Source organism: Desmodus rotundus, chromosome 9, assembly GCF_022682495.2.
Source record: "Desmodus rotundus isolate HL8 chromosome 9, HLdesRot8A.1, whole genome shotgun sequence".
Classification (NCBI taxonomy): domain Eukaryota; kingdom Metazoa; phylum Chordata; class Mammalia; order Chiroptera; family Phyllostomidae; genus Desmodus; species Desmodus rotundus.
In genome coordinates, this window is record NC_071395.1 from 34,358,722 (window position 1) to 34,371,929 (window position 13,208).

Below are 13,208 nucleotides of genomic sequence, written 5' to 3' on the forward strand. Positions count from 1 at the left end.
ACAAAAAGATATCAGCACAGGCTGCCTGTCTGTCAGCTTGAGCTGCTGTAACAGAAATACCATCAACTAGGTGGCTTAAACAGCATACATTTGTTTCTCACCGTGCTGGAGGCTGAGAGGTCCACAATCAAGGTGCCCACTGATGTGATGTGTGTTGAGAGCCGGCTTCCTGGGTTGTGGACAGCCACCTTCTTGCTGTGTCCTTCCATGACCAAGAGAGGGAGCTCCTGTCTCGTTCTAAGAGGGCTCCCGACCTCTGGGCTGCAGACCAGTACCAGATGGGGCCTGTTAGGAACCTGGCCGCACAGCAGGAGGGGAGCTTGCCTGTAATGCGCCTGAGTCATCCCCAAACCATCCCCCTCCTCCAGTCTGTGGAAAAACTGTCTTCCACAAAACCAGTCCCTGGTGCCAAAAAGGTTGGGGACCACTCATATAAGGCACTAATGTCATTATGGGGGCGTCACCCTCCTGATTTCACACTATTCCAGCCCCTGGCCTTTCTGCTTCTCCACCAACACACATTCCTTGCTGGCTTCGGCCATTTTTATGTCCTGGTCCTTTTCTACTCAGAAAGCAGTTCCTTCCGGCAACCCCAGTGGGGATGCGGACAGCGATTAGGCCCACCTATGCTTAGCGGGCAGCAGAAATCCAGAGGGAGAAGAAAGAGGCTAACTACATGGGGAGCCATGTCTATTTCCTAGCCCGTCTCCGCCCCAAATAGCTCTGCTCTCTTCCCCCAACCTGTGTTTATGTGTCTCCTTTGCTGCGTTAAGATCATTCAATTCTCCACTTAAGTCTCACCACCTCGCCGAGGCCTCCCGTGGCCAATGCAGCTAACCCAGCCCTTCGGGCGGCTCCGCAGGCCCAGACACAACTGACTACCGTACCCTACTGGTCGCCTCCTTGTCATTTCTCAGGACCTGCAACTATTCATTCATGTGTTTACATGTCTGTGGCTTCTGTCCCCCACCCTTGTCTTGAATATAAAGACTCTTAAGGGCAGGGGCTGTACGTGTCTGTCCTCTCCAACTGGAACAGCCCCTGATGCGACGCTGGGACACGCGTGTGAAGAAGTTATCATTGCTAAAGTTGCAAGGAGCCAGAGGTGCACGTGTTTTCCAAAGATTTCAATCTTATTTCCCATTTGGGGGAGAGTGACTCTGAGGCTTTTATCTTACAAAACTTCGACATATCCTACCTAAACAAGCAAAAGACGGGTGAGACATCACACGGTTTGTATTATTAGACTGTAGATTTTTATTAGAACACGCATTTCTCATAGCTGTAAGCAACGCGCTAGAATTGATCAAGCTAACTCCCATTTTCTCTGCCCCAGGAGGGCTGCACAGAGACAGAGAGAGCCCCTTACCCACGGATAGGGTTAAAGAACAAAGTACTTCAGTGAAGGATTCACTGAGGCTATAAATGTTTGCAAATTTTAAGGCACTGGTGGGTGCAGGGCATGTGAGGCGGGACAGGGCTCAGATGAAGGACTTCCAGCTGCTCCAGCCGGCCGACAGCCGCCCCCCTCCTTCCCCAGCTTCCAGGGCAGGCTCCCAGACCAGAGAAAAGCGAACAGAGCATATTCATTATCCTTATTCAGACCCCAAATGATCCAAAAAGTCTCACAGCTCTCCTCCCACCACAACTAATTAGAAGATAAATTCCATGTTATCAATGTGCCACGGTGAACGGCACCTCCGCACACCGTATTCTACGGCGGCCTTTGTGCTGTGTGCACTTCCAAAGGCCCCTGCGCGGCGTGAGCTACGAAAGAACTGCCCAGTGCACTGAAAGTGTTTCTGCTGTGACTTCAAGGGCCAACCACCTGGGGAGAAATTACTTTTTAATGCCCAGTGGACAGGACACTCCGGTGCCCCCGAGGCCGCAGTAGCCGTGGGGGTTCTTGCTCAGGTACTGCTGGTGGTAATCCTCCGCATAGTAGAACGTCTGTTTCTCCCGGATGTCGGTCGTGATCTGGCCGTAGCCATTCTTTGACAGAACCTGTGGAGAGAAAGGCACCATCAGGACTCAATCCTGGGCATAGACGGTTCCCAGGAGGAGGGACAGGGATGTGGGGCTGGGGATGTGCGGTGGGTCCTTGCCGGCCTGGGCTTTGCCACTCCCTAGCTGGGTTGTTCTGGGCAAGCTATAATGTCCTTGATTTCCCAGGGGAAACAGCAGGGACACATGGCTCCCGGCTGCCCTGGGAAGAAGGGGCGCACTCAGCAGAACTGCAGTGGGAGGGGATGCAGGGGCACCAGCAGGACAAGGCAGGGAGGCTGCAGCACCACCCAGGGCTGCCCCCTCTGCCACCAGGAGCTCAGGGGCTAGCCCCCTGCCCACTCACAGGCAGGAGGGAGGGTCCTGGGGGCAGGGATCCTGCCAGGATGCCCTGAGGAGCAGAAGGTCAGGTGGGGTCCGGGCTTTGTGACTCCAGGCCCAGGTCCTGGGGAGCAAGGTGAGCAGAGGACGGGCCTGAGGGCACGTGTGAGCTCATCGCCGCCCTCTGTGACCTACTTGAAGGCCTGGTGGCATCTGCTGCCAGGGAGAGAAACAGACACATAAACACAGGTTGGGGGAGGAGAGCCGAGCTATTTGGGGCAGGAGACGGATTAAGAAACAGACACTGTTCCCCATGGATCTCAGTGCGTTTCCTTTCCCTTTTGGCTTTCAGCTGTGCCCTAATTCTTCCCTGTTCCAGGCTGCTGGCAGCATTTGAGCACAAGGCTACAGAGACTCGGCCCCGGTTTCGCTGATTCCCCTCTGGACAGGGGTGCAATTCCCATGGGGAACTGACCCATCTCTGACCGCCCGTCGGACCACTTGAGAGGAAGTCCTTGCTCACATCTGCAGAGCGTCAGGACCCCAATCCTAACATTCAGCATGATTCACTGCCCTGGCTTTTCCCTGAGAACATTCACCTTTTCCCTGAATCTCCATCTGGCCCTCGGAGCCCGAACAAGATGGACGGAGGACCTGACCAGCAGGCTGGGATCCGATCAGGGACAGGATCAGGCTCAGGGGCAGCCGGTTTCCTTACAGGGGTTAGAAGTAACAACGAGGCGCCATTCTGATTTGAGTTTTGACACTTTCTGGTAAAGTAGCAATTATGGAGGGTTTACCATATGCTGCTGCACGCTGCACAAAGACTTCACGATGTTAATTTTAGCCGCACAACAGCCCCCCAAAGGAAGCACTATTATTATCGTGTGACTTTACCAGCGTGTGTCAGATAGCATGTCTCGTCCCCGGCATTCGCAGTTCACCCGGGGATGAAAGCGTACTGCCAGCAGCGCTCTGGGCGAGATGCCACCCGTGGCAGAGGCGCACGTGGAAGCTGGCGGGCTGGGTCAAAGGAGAAGCCGCCGTTCCCCAGGCGCAGCTGGGAGGATGCGCACCGGTGGACTCAGGGAGCAGGCCTGAGATGGCCAGCTGCTCCCGAGAGCTGTCCACTCTCACGCTGCGGGCAATGAGATGATTTCTAGCGATTTCTGTAACTTCTTGACACCCTGAAATCCAGGGGTGCTTTTCCCTGACCTTCCCTCTAACAACCTTTCTAACGATTCTGCAAGCACCAAACTCCCTTTGTTAGGTCCACGCAGCTCGGAAGAGCTCACCCGCTTTCCGTTTCCGTGACTGAACGCCGGCGAACACCACGTTTGGTGCCAGCACTGTTCTTCAGAACCTCAATGAGACCGAGAACCGGGACGGGCTAGCTGGCCTGGTTAGGGTCAGAGTCAGGAATGACCTCACTGTGCAGGAAGACGGAGGGCAGCACGGTCACTTGTCGCTAGGACTTGCTGTGCAGAAAGGCCGCCGCAGGGAGGCCCCGGGGACACCAGGGGGCGGGGGCGGTGGGACGGTCAGGTAAAGAGGGTAAGCGAGAGGTCTGGGGGGTGTCCAGGCCAAGAGTGTGTGGACAGAAAACGAGGCCAGGTGGGGACGTGGCAGGCCCAGCCCCAGTTCAGAGAGCCAGGGAATGTTTTGGGCTGATTTAAGATCATTTCTTATTTTTGTAGCTGTGTCCAAGTGCCAAATAACAGGTCGGCTCCTGAGGTTTCCGGTTTACAAGTGGAGATCACGCCCTCACTAGGTCTGAGCCCACCCTCCACGCCCGTCCACCCACACTGTTGCAGGCACACCTGTGGGGTGGGGTGGCCCTCCCAGGTGCCCTGAGGATGACGATGGGAGTCGTCCGCATTCTGAGGTGACACTGGATGTCGACCTCAGAAGCCTCCCCGCTGTGCCACACTGAATGGGTGCCTGCCCGCTGTTGAGGTCCTCCCCCCTCCCCCGTCTCTGTCACCCTGCGGGCCAGGGCCGGCTCCCAGGTGTGCCCGCCTCGCACTCACACGCCTCCTGCGGGCTCTGACCTCTCTGAGGGCAACGTCCTCACTCTGCCCACAGGACATCTCTTTCTGAGACGGCTGTCCTCCGTGTTTGAAGCAGGATGGCCTCCCAGAAACGCGTCTACCTGAGGCAGGGAGGCCGGTGCCTGCGACACTACTGCCCAGGCCCCCCTCCTGCTCCCCCCACCCCGCCTCCTCCTGCAGTCCAGCTCTCCCTGACCCCGTGCACCCAGCAGCCCGGAGGAGCAGCACTGCCTTGGGGAGCAGTGGTCAGGGAGGCGTGATGGTGGGGGCCCGGGCAGTACCAAGCCTCTGCCACAAGATGGCAGACAGTTCACTTTCATTAGAGAGGAAAACACTGAACAACAGTGATAAAACCCCACAGAGACAGCAGCCCTCCTCCACCCACCGTAGCCTGGGACCTTCTGGACAGGTCTTGTCCCGGTGGCAGACACATGCTGGAGCCACCGGGCCTGTGGTCAGCATCGGCCCCTCCCGACTGGCCGGCCAGCCTCCAGGCTGAGGCCGTTGCTCAGCCCTGCATTGGTGGCTCTAAAACCAAGGGATGGAACAAAAATGCACAAAAGAACTGGACAGGAAAGGACAGGAAGGAGGAAAATGAAAAATCCCATCTGGTCTTTACTTTTCCTTCTTCCCCACAGCCCAGCCCCTTGCGTTCTTGCTTGACGAGAGCCAATCACTCCCCCAGCCGCCTCCCAGGGCCTGTGGCTCAGACAGTACAGCGGATGCAGCTGCGAGGGGCACCGGCTCTGCCCTTTCTGTCTGTTTAGCTCTCCTCTGTGATGGTTGGTTCTGCAGTTGTCCTCCCTTCCACTGTGTGCGCCCTCCCTCGCCAGTCTAACCCCAGGGCCCAGCCCTGCCCAACCCGCTTTCACCCCCTCTCCAGGTGTGGCCAGGGCTGCCCGCCCCCGAACCAGCCCCTCCCGGCCCCTCCCTCTGCTAGGCTCCTCACCCCCCACCCCGGACGGGCTCCCCAGGAGGAGCTCTCAGGGGCCTCCCCACCCCCTCACTCTTCTACCTCCCATTCCTACTGACTCCAAAGCAATCAAAGTTTCTGGTTTGTGGCATATTTTTTCTAGCTGATTTTTAAAAAATCCTCAACTGAAGATATGTTTTCTTCATTTTAGAGAGAGACAGAGGAAGAGGAAGAGGGAGAGGGACAGAGACATCGACATGAGAGAGAAATATCGACCAGTCGCCTTGTGAACAGACCCCCACCAGGAATCGAACCCGAATCCTTCTGGCACACAGGACGATGCTCCAACCAACCGAGCCACCTGGCCAGGGCTCTTGCTGGGTTTTCAGAGGGTGTGCCGCCTGGTTCCTTCCAACCTCTGAAGGTCACCTCATGGGACTGGTCATGCTTTTCTCACCCTTTTCTTAGGATGAAAAGGAGGCCCCAGGAAGCCTCCTATTCTGCCTTTATTCTCTTACCATTTTCTTTCCGGGAGCAGACTTTCCATCTGTAAGATGGGCACAATACCTCACTCATTGTGTTCTTATGAGAACCCATGACACAGCATGAAAAGTGCATAGCATCCCGGCACATTTTAACTGCACAGTGGCACTGCCTGCCTTCCCCACCAACCCCGGCCAGGGGGAAGCTAGCCCACCCATCCCGCCCTCCTTGCCCTTCTTACGTAGGCCTCCATCTACACCCCCTAGCTCTCCCTGCTTCTGCAGCTTCAAAGCCAGTCTTTGTGGGGCAGGAAAAAGAGGTGAAGAGGTGGTCGCCAATAAGCTGGGGCAGAGCTCCCAGCCCCCCAGCAGGCGCCTGTAGCCCCAGCCACTCCTGCTGAACACCACACACGCCTGGGGGAGCGGCCGGGCCCCTTCAGTACAGATGCTCTGCCCGCTGAAGGGCCCCGGGCCCAACCCAGCCTTCCAGGTCTGCTGGCAAGAAACCTTTCTTTTAATAAAATTAATGACCTCATGACCATTCAGCTTACTGCAACCTGCTAACAAGCTTATTATTAGCTTTGCTGAGCTTCTCCGAGTGCCCACGTGCACTCAGCCTCCTGCATGGCAGTGATACACTCTGCATCACCCTGAGAAGGCCCAGCGTGGCGGTCCCAGCAGAGCAGGTGTTGGTGGAGCGTCAGCAGGTAACGTCAGGAGTATGTCAAGGCCGGGAGGCCAGCCCTCGTGTTCGTCCCAAACTGCAGCGTCCCCAAAGGCTTTCCTGAAGTGTGTGGCTCCCGTCCACGGCAGGTTTTGACTGACTGCAGACTGGGGAATCAGTATGCGTATTTCTCAGTGGAGGGCAGTGAAGCCCAGGGAGAGAGGAGGCGTGTCCTGAGTCACTCCCCAGGAAGCTGCAGAGCCAGGACCAGAGCCCCCACCCCACCCCGACTATTTCCATTGCTACTGGAAGACCCCTGTCCCAGGGGGCCAGATGAAGATGCTACCTTTCCCTTAGAGAGGGAGGGCTTATTATTTCCAAACATCCCAGAGTTCTAGACACGATCACCCTATATTTGGATCACACCTGTCCCCACCCCTGCTTCCATCCCTGGAATACAAAATGTGTTAACATATATTTCTCAGGTCGTCTCATTGATTTTTTTATTGTGGTTAAGTACACATAACTCCAAATTTTTTGTCTTAACCATTTTTAGGGGCGCAGTCCAGTAGTGTGAAGTACCTTCGCATTGTTGTGTAGCCACTCTCCAGAACGTTCAGCCTGCAAAACTAGGACTCTGTACCCATTAAGTGACAACTCTCCACTCCTCCGTCCCCGCAGCCCCTGGCAGCCACCAGTCCATTTTCCGTGTCTACGACTAGGACTGCTCTGGGTGGGTCGTGGGAATGGAGCCGCGCAGTGTTGTTTTTCTGTGTCTGGCTCCTTTCAATGAGAATGTTCGCAAGGTTCGTCCACGTGTGGCACGGGCCGGAATGTCTACATGTCCACCACATTTTGCTTAGCCGTTCATCCATCCGTGGACACTTGGGTTGCTTCTCTTTTTTTTTTTTTAGCTGTCAGGCACATCTTGCCACATGACAAGCATACAGCACAGCAGTTACTTAGATAGTTACTTCCTGGCCTGTTCCCGTCAGTAGTCTCCTATCAGGATGCTAAGCGCCCCAAAGAAATGCAGAGCTCAACGCTGAAAAGACTTGCTCCGGACCTGTGGTTCGGTTATTGGTTCTCTCGTCTCACCCGAACTGATCCCACCCACCAATGACTGCATTACAAAGGAGGGAAACAAGCACTAAGGCCCGCTGCCTAAGGTCACCTAATAAAGCTGGGACTGACCACTTCCTATCTATTCAGAGGGACAAATGCCCTCCAAACACCAAATTCCTTGTATTTCCCAAGGATCACCTGATGCCAAGAGATGACAGAAGACCTACTCGAAGTGTCATAAAGAAGAGTCTGATTTCCACTGCCAGGGTCCAGATCAAATTTGTAACGGACGCTAGAGGAGGAATTTGCACAGCCCCTCCAATGGGGCAGACATAAGCTGCAGGGCACTTTTCCTTTTGCTATTTTCTCATTTCGTCACGCCAGCAACCCTGCAGGGGTGGTGTGTCATTATTCTGACTTTACCCAAAAGGAAAGTCAAAGAGGTTAAGAATTATGCTCAAATTCATGTGCCTGGAGAGTTAGCGGCGGGTCTGGGGCAGGAATCCGGGTCTGGGGCAGGTATCCAGGTCTGTGGGGTTTGGATTTCATGCTCCTTCCCACACGCATGCTGTCCCTGGAATGTGGGAAAGCGGGGTAAGTGAGACCCAGGACGGCAAGCCTGCACTAACAGCGTGTCCAGTGCACAAAAGGTTAATAGGAGCCCACCAAGAACCTCGATTGGAATTCTACAGAGCAGGGCAGGGAGGGGAGAGAGGGTTGATTCTGGAGACATGGACCATGTGTATGTGTGTGCACATGTGTGGGAGAGGTGTGAGTGTGCACACTTGCAATGTATGTGTGTACAACTGCACATGAGGCTGCTGTGTGATACCCGTTCAACTCTCACGGTAGATGAGTGATGTACAGACACCTTCCACTTCTTAGGAAATGCATCATCACAAGAAACTTGCATTTCTGAGAGTGGTTCTTAACCTCTTGGTGGGGATCACAGATTCCCTTGAGAATCCAGTAAACACTACGAACTCTTCCCACATCAAGTCACAATAAAATACTTGCTCCCAATTTCAAAGATTTTATGACCCCGTGAAGTCTACCCATGGGCCTTCAGACAGGGAGGCCCACCTAGTCCGAAGCTACCACGGCAACAGCCCGTTCCTCATTCATAGGGTTCTGGAAACATGCAGGGCTATCGAATGGGCAATGAACATTTTCAAGACAGATGACCTTAATTCAACCACAGATTGAAGGTCCAATGAGAAATGGCCGTGTCTCCAATGGGAGCATCAGCAGGAAGGAAGAAGGTATCTCAAGTGCCGCTCATCAGGTTATTTTTTAAGCCTCGTTTTGTCTAGTACAGGCTAACCCCATCCCCTCCACCCAGTGAAGGAATTTTTAGCCTTATCTTGGGTGTTGGGTTTTTTAGATAATTATTTGTCAAGTGTTCATTTTATTTTAGGATCACTTTTAACAAATATTTTAATGGTAAGAAATTTGTTTCCTAGAACTGAAATCCAACTTATGATACTGAGCCCACATAAAACTGGGGTTTGACTTTTAAGAACTTGACTGGAAACGGGCCAACCAGGCCTGCTTGAGAGAAAAAGGCTCTGGGGCAGGGCCTCGGAGACAGGGATTCTGTTGCTCACTGCGCCCTCTAGTGGCAGCAGGGAGCATGTACCAGGCATAGTCCACTCCTTGGTTCCTGCTTTCTGGGTGTGAGCTGAGAGACCACTCCAGTTCCTTCCAGATCTAACTGCATGGAATTCCATGCTACGTCTCTATCCTGCACATGCACACACACCCCCATTCAAGCTTAATAAGCTCAGCCATTGCCAGTACCCAAGTCACCAATTTCATTCCATTGGCAGCTTCTGGCTGACCAGATTGCCATCAATCAAAACTTCTGGGAAAGGACATAATATGGCTGGCATGGCTTTTAAAGAAAAACACCATCTATTCTAAGCTGAGCTGAGGCTCCTGTGTATTGAGTTCAGGGTGGCACGAAACCACAAGTGTTCAGGGAGCAGGCCTGCCCCTGCCCACAGCGGACTCCGGAACAGCAGGAGCTCCAGGCTCTGGAACCACAGAATCGCCCTGTGAGTCACTCAGTGACTCGGCACAGTGAGGTGGACAAATCGGGCGAGTGAAAGACCCTGGGACCACTCTGCAACACTGACAGAGGGATAGTGCTCAAAGGGGCTGAGGCCTTTACGAGGCCCAGTCAGAGCTGCGCTGACCCTTCACGGCTTTGTGGAACCGAGGGAGGCAAAGCAGGAACAGAGGTGACACAATTAGATCTAATTTGGCCCATTTACAAAACCTGCTTATGCACATGGTGTCCTTTAGATGGAATGGCTTTGGCTTCTACTTATGCTCTGTCCTTCCCCAGAGCAGTTCAATGCTTCCATTATCTATTCCTTTGTGTTCCCCTCACCCTCCAGGTAAATCACAAGTGTCTTCTGACCAGCAAGGACATTCTTCTTGATTTGCAACACAAAATGATAGCTGCAAGCTAGGCCGTGTCTCTGCGGAGAAGGGGGAAGAGTTCAGTTTGGCCAGGAAGGATGCAAAGCTTTACCCTTGTTCTTCAGAGTGTGGACAATGGGCCATCAGCTTGTTAGAAATACAAGATCTGGCCCCCCCCAGAACTACTGAATTAGAATCTTTGTATTAGAATCATTTCTAGGTAATCCATGTACATGTTAGAATTTGAGAAACTCTGCTTGCAGACCAGCGTGGCAGGCTGTTAGTGGTTACCTACATCCCCTGCTCTCCCTTTAGAAGTCAGATGGCCATGTGACTGGGTCTGGTCCACAGGCTGCAAGTGGAAGGGGCTGTATCTTTTCTGGGCAGGAGCTGCCCAGCACCAGCATGGGTTTCATACTTTCCCCTCCGCTACAGTGGCCAGCACTGCTCTAGCTAGCGCGGGCTCCGTCACCTTGGTCCCAGTGTGAGGGCAATGGCTATCCGCAGCAGTATCCTCATACAGAGTGGTCTCATTTCCTCTCCTGTAGTTCCCTGGTTCTCCCTGGTTTGGGCATGATGCTGAAAGACCACAGGAGACCGGCACAGCTCAGTGTACACAGGTCATGAGACTTCTGTGCAGGAAGTTTCACTCTCCACCTGCACACTTAATCAACTAATTTCAGTAATTGTTGTGGGGCATTTGCCAAGCACCATGAACGGGGTTAGGCGGGCAGGGTACTGGGTGCTGGAGAAAACCTTCCCTGGGTTAGAGGAGTGTATGGTTTAGAGCGGGAGGCAGTATGATGAGGACGTGATGGCCTGAGGGTGCAGAGTGATAGTTAAAATATGACGAAATGGGAGCCACACCCACACATGGGGAGTGGAGAAGACCACTGTCCATCCATCCAGAGGTCAGAATTCGGCTGGAGGAGACAGGACCTGCATGCACATGCAAGGCCAGAATATCGGAGATGCAAACAGAGCCCTTCGAGGCCACGGAGGAAGGAAAGACTAATCCAGCTGGGAAGACGGGTCCCAAAGAAGGTGGAAGTTGAACTGGGAATGTTACAAATGGTGGCTGTGAGGACAGCGAGGGGCCTGCTCCACGCTCCAGGAGAGAGTGAGGGAGAGGGAGGGGAAAGGTATGGAGGCTTATTTGAGGGGTGCTCAAGGTCCTGGAGAGCAAGGGTGGGGAATGCTGGAAGGGCTCAGGCAGACAGTGGGAGATGCCTTAAAAAGCATCAGGTGTGTGGTCTTGTTGTCATTCGCTCCCAGGCAAGGTAACCCAGCTACACCCTTTCTGTTTGTCTGCTGCCCTGTCACAGTGGCACGAGAGAGTCCCTTACAAGATTAAAGGAGCCACTTGAGCCCATGCAAAGTTGGCAGACGCCGCTGAGGTTCTCCTCTCACCTGCAGTGGTGTCTTTCAGTCCAGTGGAGCCAGGTGGAGAGGCTTAGTTACCATCCTCTACCTCCCCGTACTTTACAAATTCTAAAGTCATTTCGTGGGTGCAAGAAGAATTGGGTCCTTCCTTCTGCTCTGCTTCACGCCTTCAAAGGCAGAGCCCCCCCAGGTTGGGCTGGGGACCCTGCGTTGGAGCAGGAAAGGCGGATCAGGGTTGTGTGGCTGAAAGATGCCACTGCCCGTCTGCTCTGGCTTCGGGGTGCTTCCTGCACCCACGAGGTGGCTCAGGTCGGTCACACATCCGGGAGCTGCTGGTTTCTCTGGATTTGATCTTCCCTTTGAGGACTGTGGTTTTGAAAAAAAATTCAAATGACTTTTCCTGTATATGAGTTTTCCTTGCATGGTGCAGTTTTACAGGAAATGGGTCTCTCTCCCCCACCCCTTTGTATATCTCTGGGGGTCATAATCTGCCTTTTCATATCTGAAATCAATTAACTTATTTCTCATATCTGAAATCAAAAAAATTAACTGTTTTTGTTATATCCTTTGCATTTAGTGTACAAAAGAACCCACTTGTCACTTTTCAGAGGAAGCCAAGGACACCGGCTCTCACCTTGGGGATGAAATGCAGGTTTCAATAAAAGGAACACTCCTTCAATCCAAAAGGTTGAATAGAAAAGGGCTTAATAAAGCAAACGCCTGCAGCTTCAGGTCGGTGCCCTGACTTTGGCAAGCTAAAGGAACTCTTCTAACTTCCACTATTTCTCCTTTATGCGTGCGTTTCGGGGAGAGCCGCAGGAAGAGGATTCACCCCGATTTGAACTGCAGGCCAAGTGGGCGACCGCCCGACTTGCCCAGGACTGGGGCATGCTCAGGGCACGGCCCTGCTGGCGGTGCTCAAACGAGAGCCGTGGGGGTCCAGGGCACCGACGTCCTCACTGCCACTGCGGGGCAGCCGAAGCAGCTCGCGTCTGCCCCGCCACCTGGGCCTCGCTCTCCTCCACTGTAAAAGGAGAAGGCTAAGCTAGGGGCTCGCCCTCCTGCTAAACAGGTTCTCTTTGAGCCTTGTGTTCCAGGGCCTTTTCTAAATTGTGCTGCTCTTTTTCCAGAACTGTTCTATTGAGTTTATTTATCACACCACAAAATGACAAGCTTACACGGCAGTGGTTTTGAGCACAGTCTCAGGGTTGGGCAAACGTCAGCGTTTCTCCTCATTTCTGTTCCTCAGACTGAATAATCTCAAATAACTTACCTTCACTCATTCTTCCTTCTGCCAACACAGCCCCTTCACTGATTGTTTTCTAAGTTATTGTACCTTCGAATTTCTAATATTTAGTTTTGCTTAGTCCAGGATTTCTATTTCATTCTTTTTAAAAAAATAATTTCTATCTCCTTGTTGATATTTTTAAGTTGGCGAGACACTGTTCTCACTTTTTCTTTAATTCTTTAGACATGGTTTCCTTTAGTTCTTTCAACATACTTACAATAGCTGAAAGTCTTTGTCTAGTAAGTTTTACCTTCATGTTTCTTTGCCTCGTAATTTTTTCTTGAAAACCGGGCATTTAAAATAATATCGCGTAAATCTGAAAATCGGTCTGGTACTGTTGCGGCCGCCGCTCATTACTTAGTGGCGTTCTTGGACGAACTCTGTGGCATTCTCTGTCCCTTGCACGTGTCGGCACTGAAGGCTCTGCCCCATCAGCAAACAGTCAGCTACTGGCTGGGTGCAGGGTCCCGGCAGGACCGTGAGGCAACGCCTTCCACCCTTTGGCCCCCTGCATGTGTTGGAGCAAACGCAGCTTTATCGCCAGAGCAGCTTTGTGCTCTGCCTTATCTTTCTCTCTTCACTCACCCAGGGCCTCCAGGCCAGCCACAGG

General features: G+C 53.1%; 1 protein-coding gene across 1 annotated transcript in view; it reads right to left on the bottom strand.

The window, feature by feature from the left end:
• Positions 1–1,239: 1,239 nt before the first annotated feature.
• The window catches only part of MSRA (methionine sulfoxide reductase A), a 337,518-nt gene continuing 325,549 nt past the window's right edge, over positions 1,240–13,208 (bottom strand). Inside the window, exon 6 of the mRNA XM_024569042.3 lies at positions 1,240–2,004. Within this exon, the coding sequence (XP_024424810.2) occupies positions 1,840–2,004 (165 nt within the window). The 3' untranslated portion in view covers positions 1,240–1,839. The remainder of the gene's footprint in view (positions 2,005–13,208) is intronic.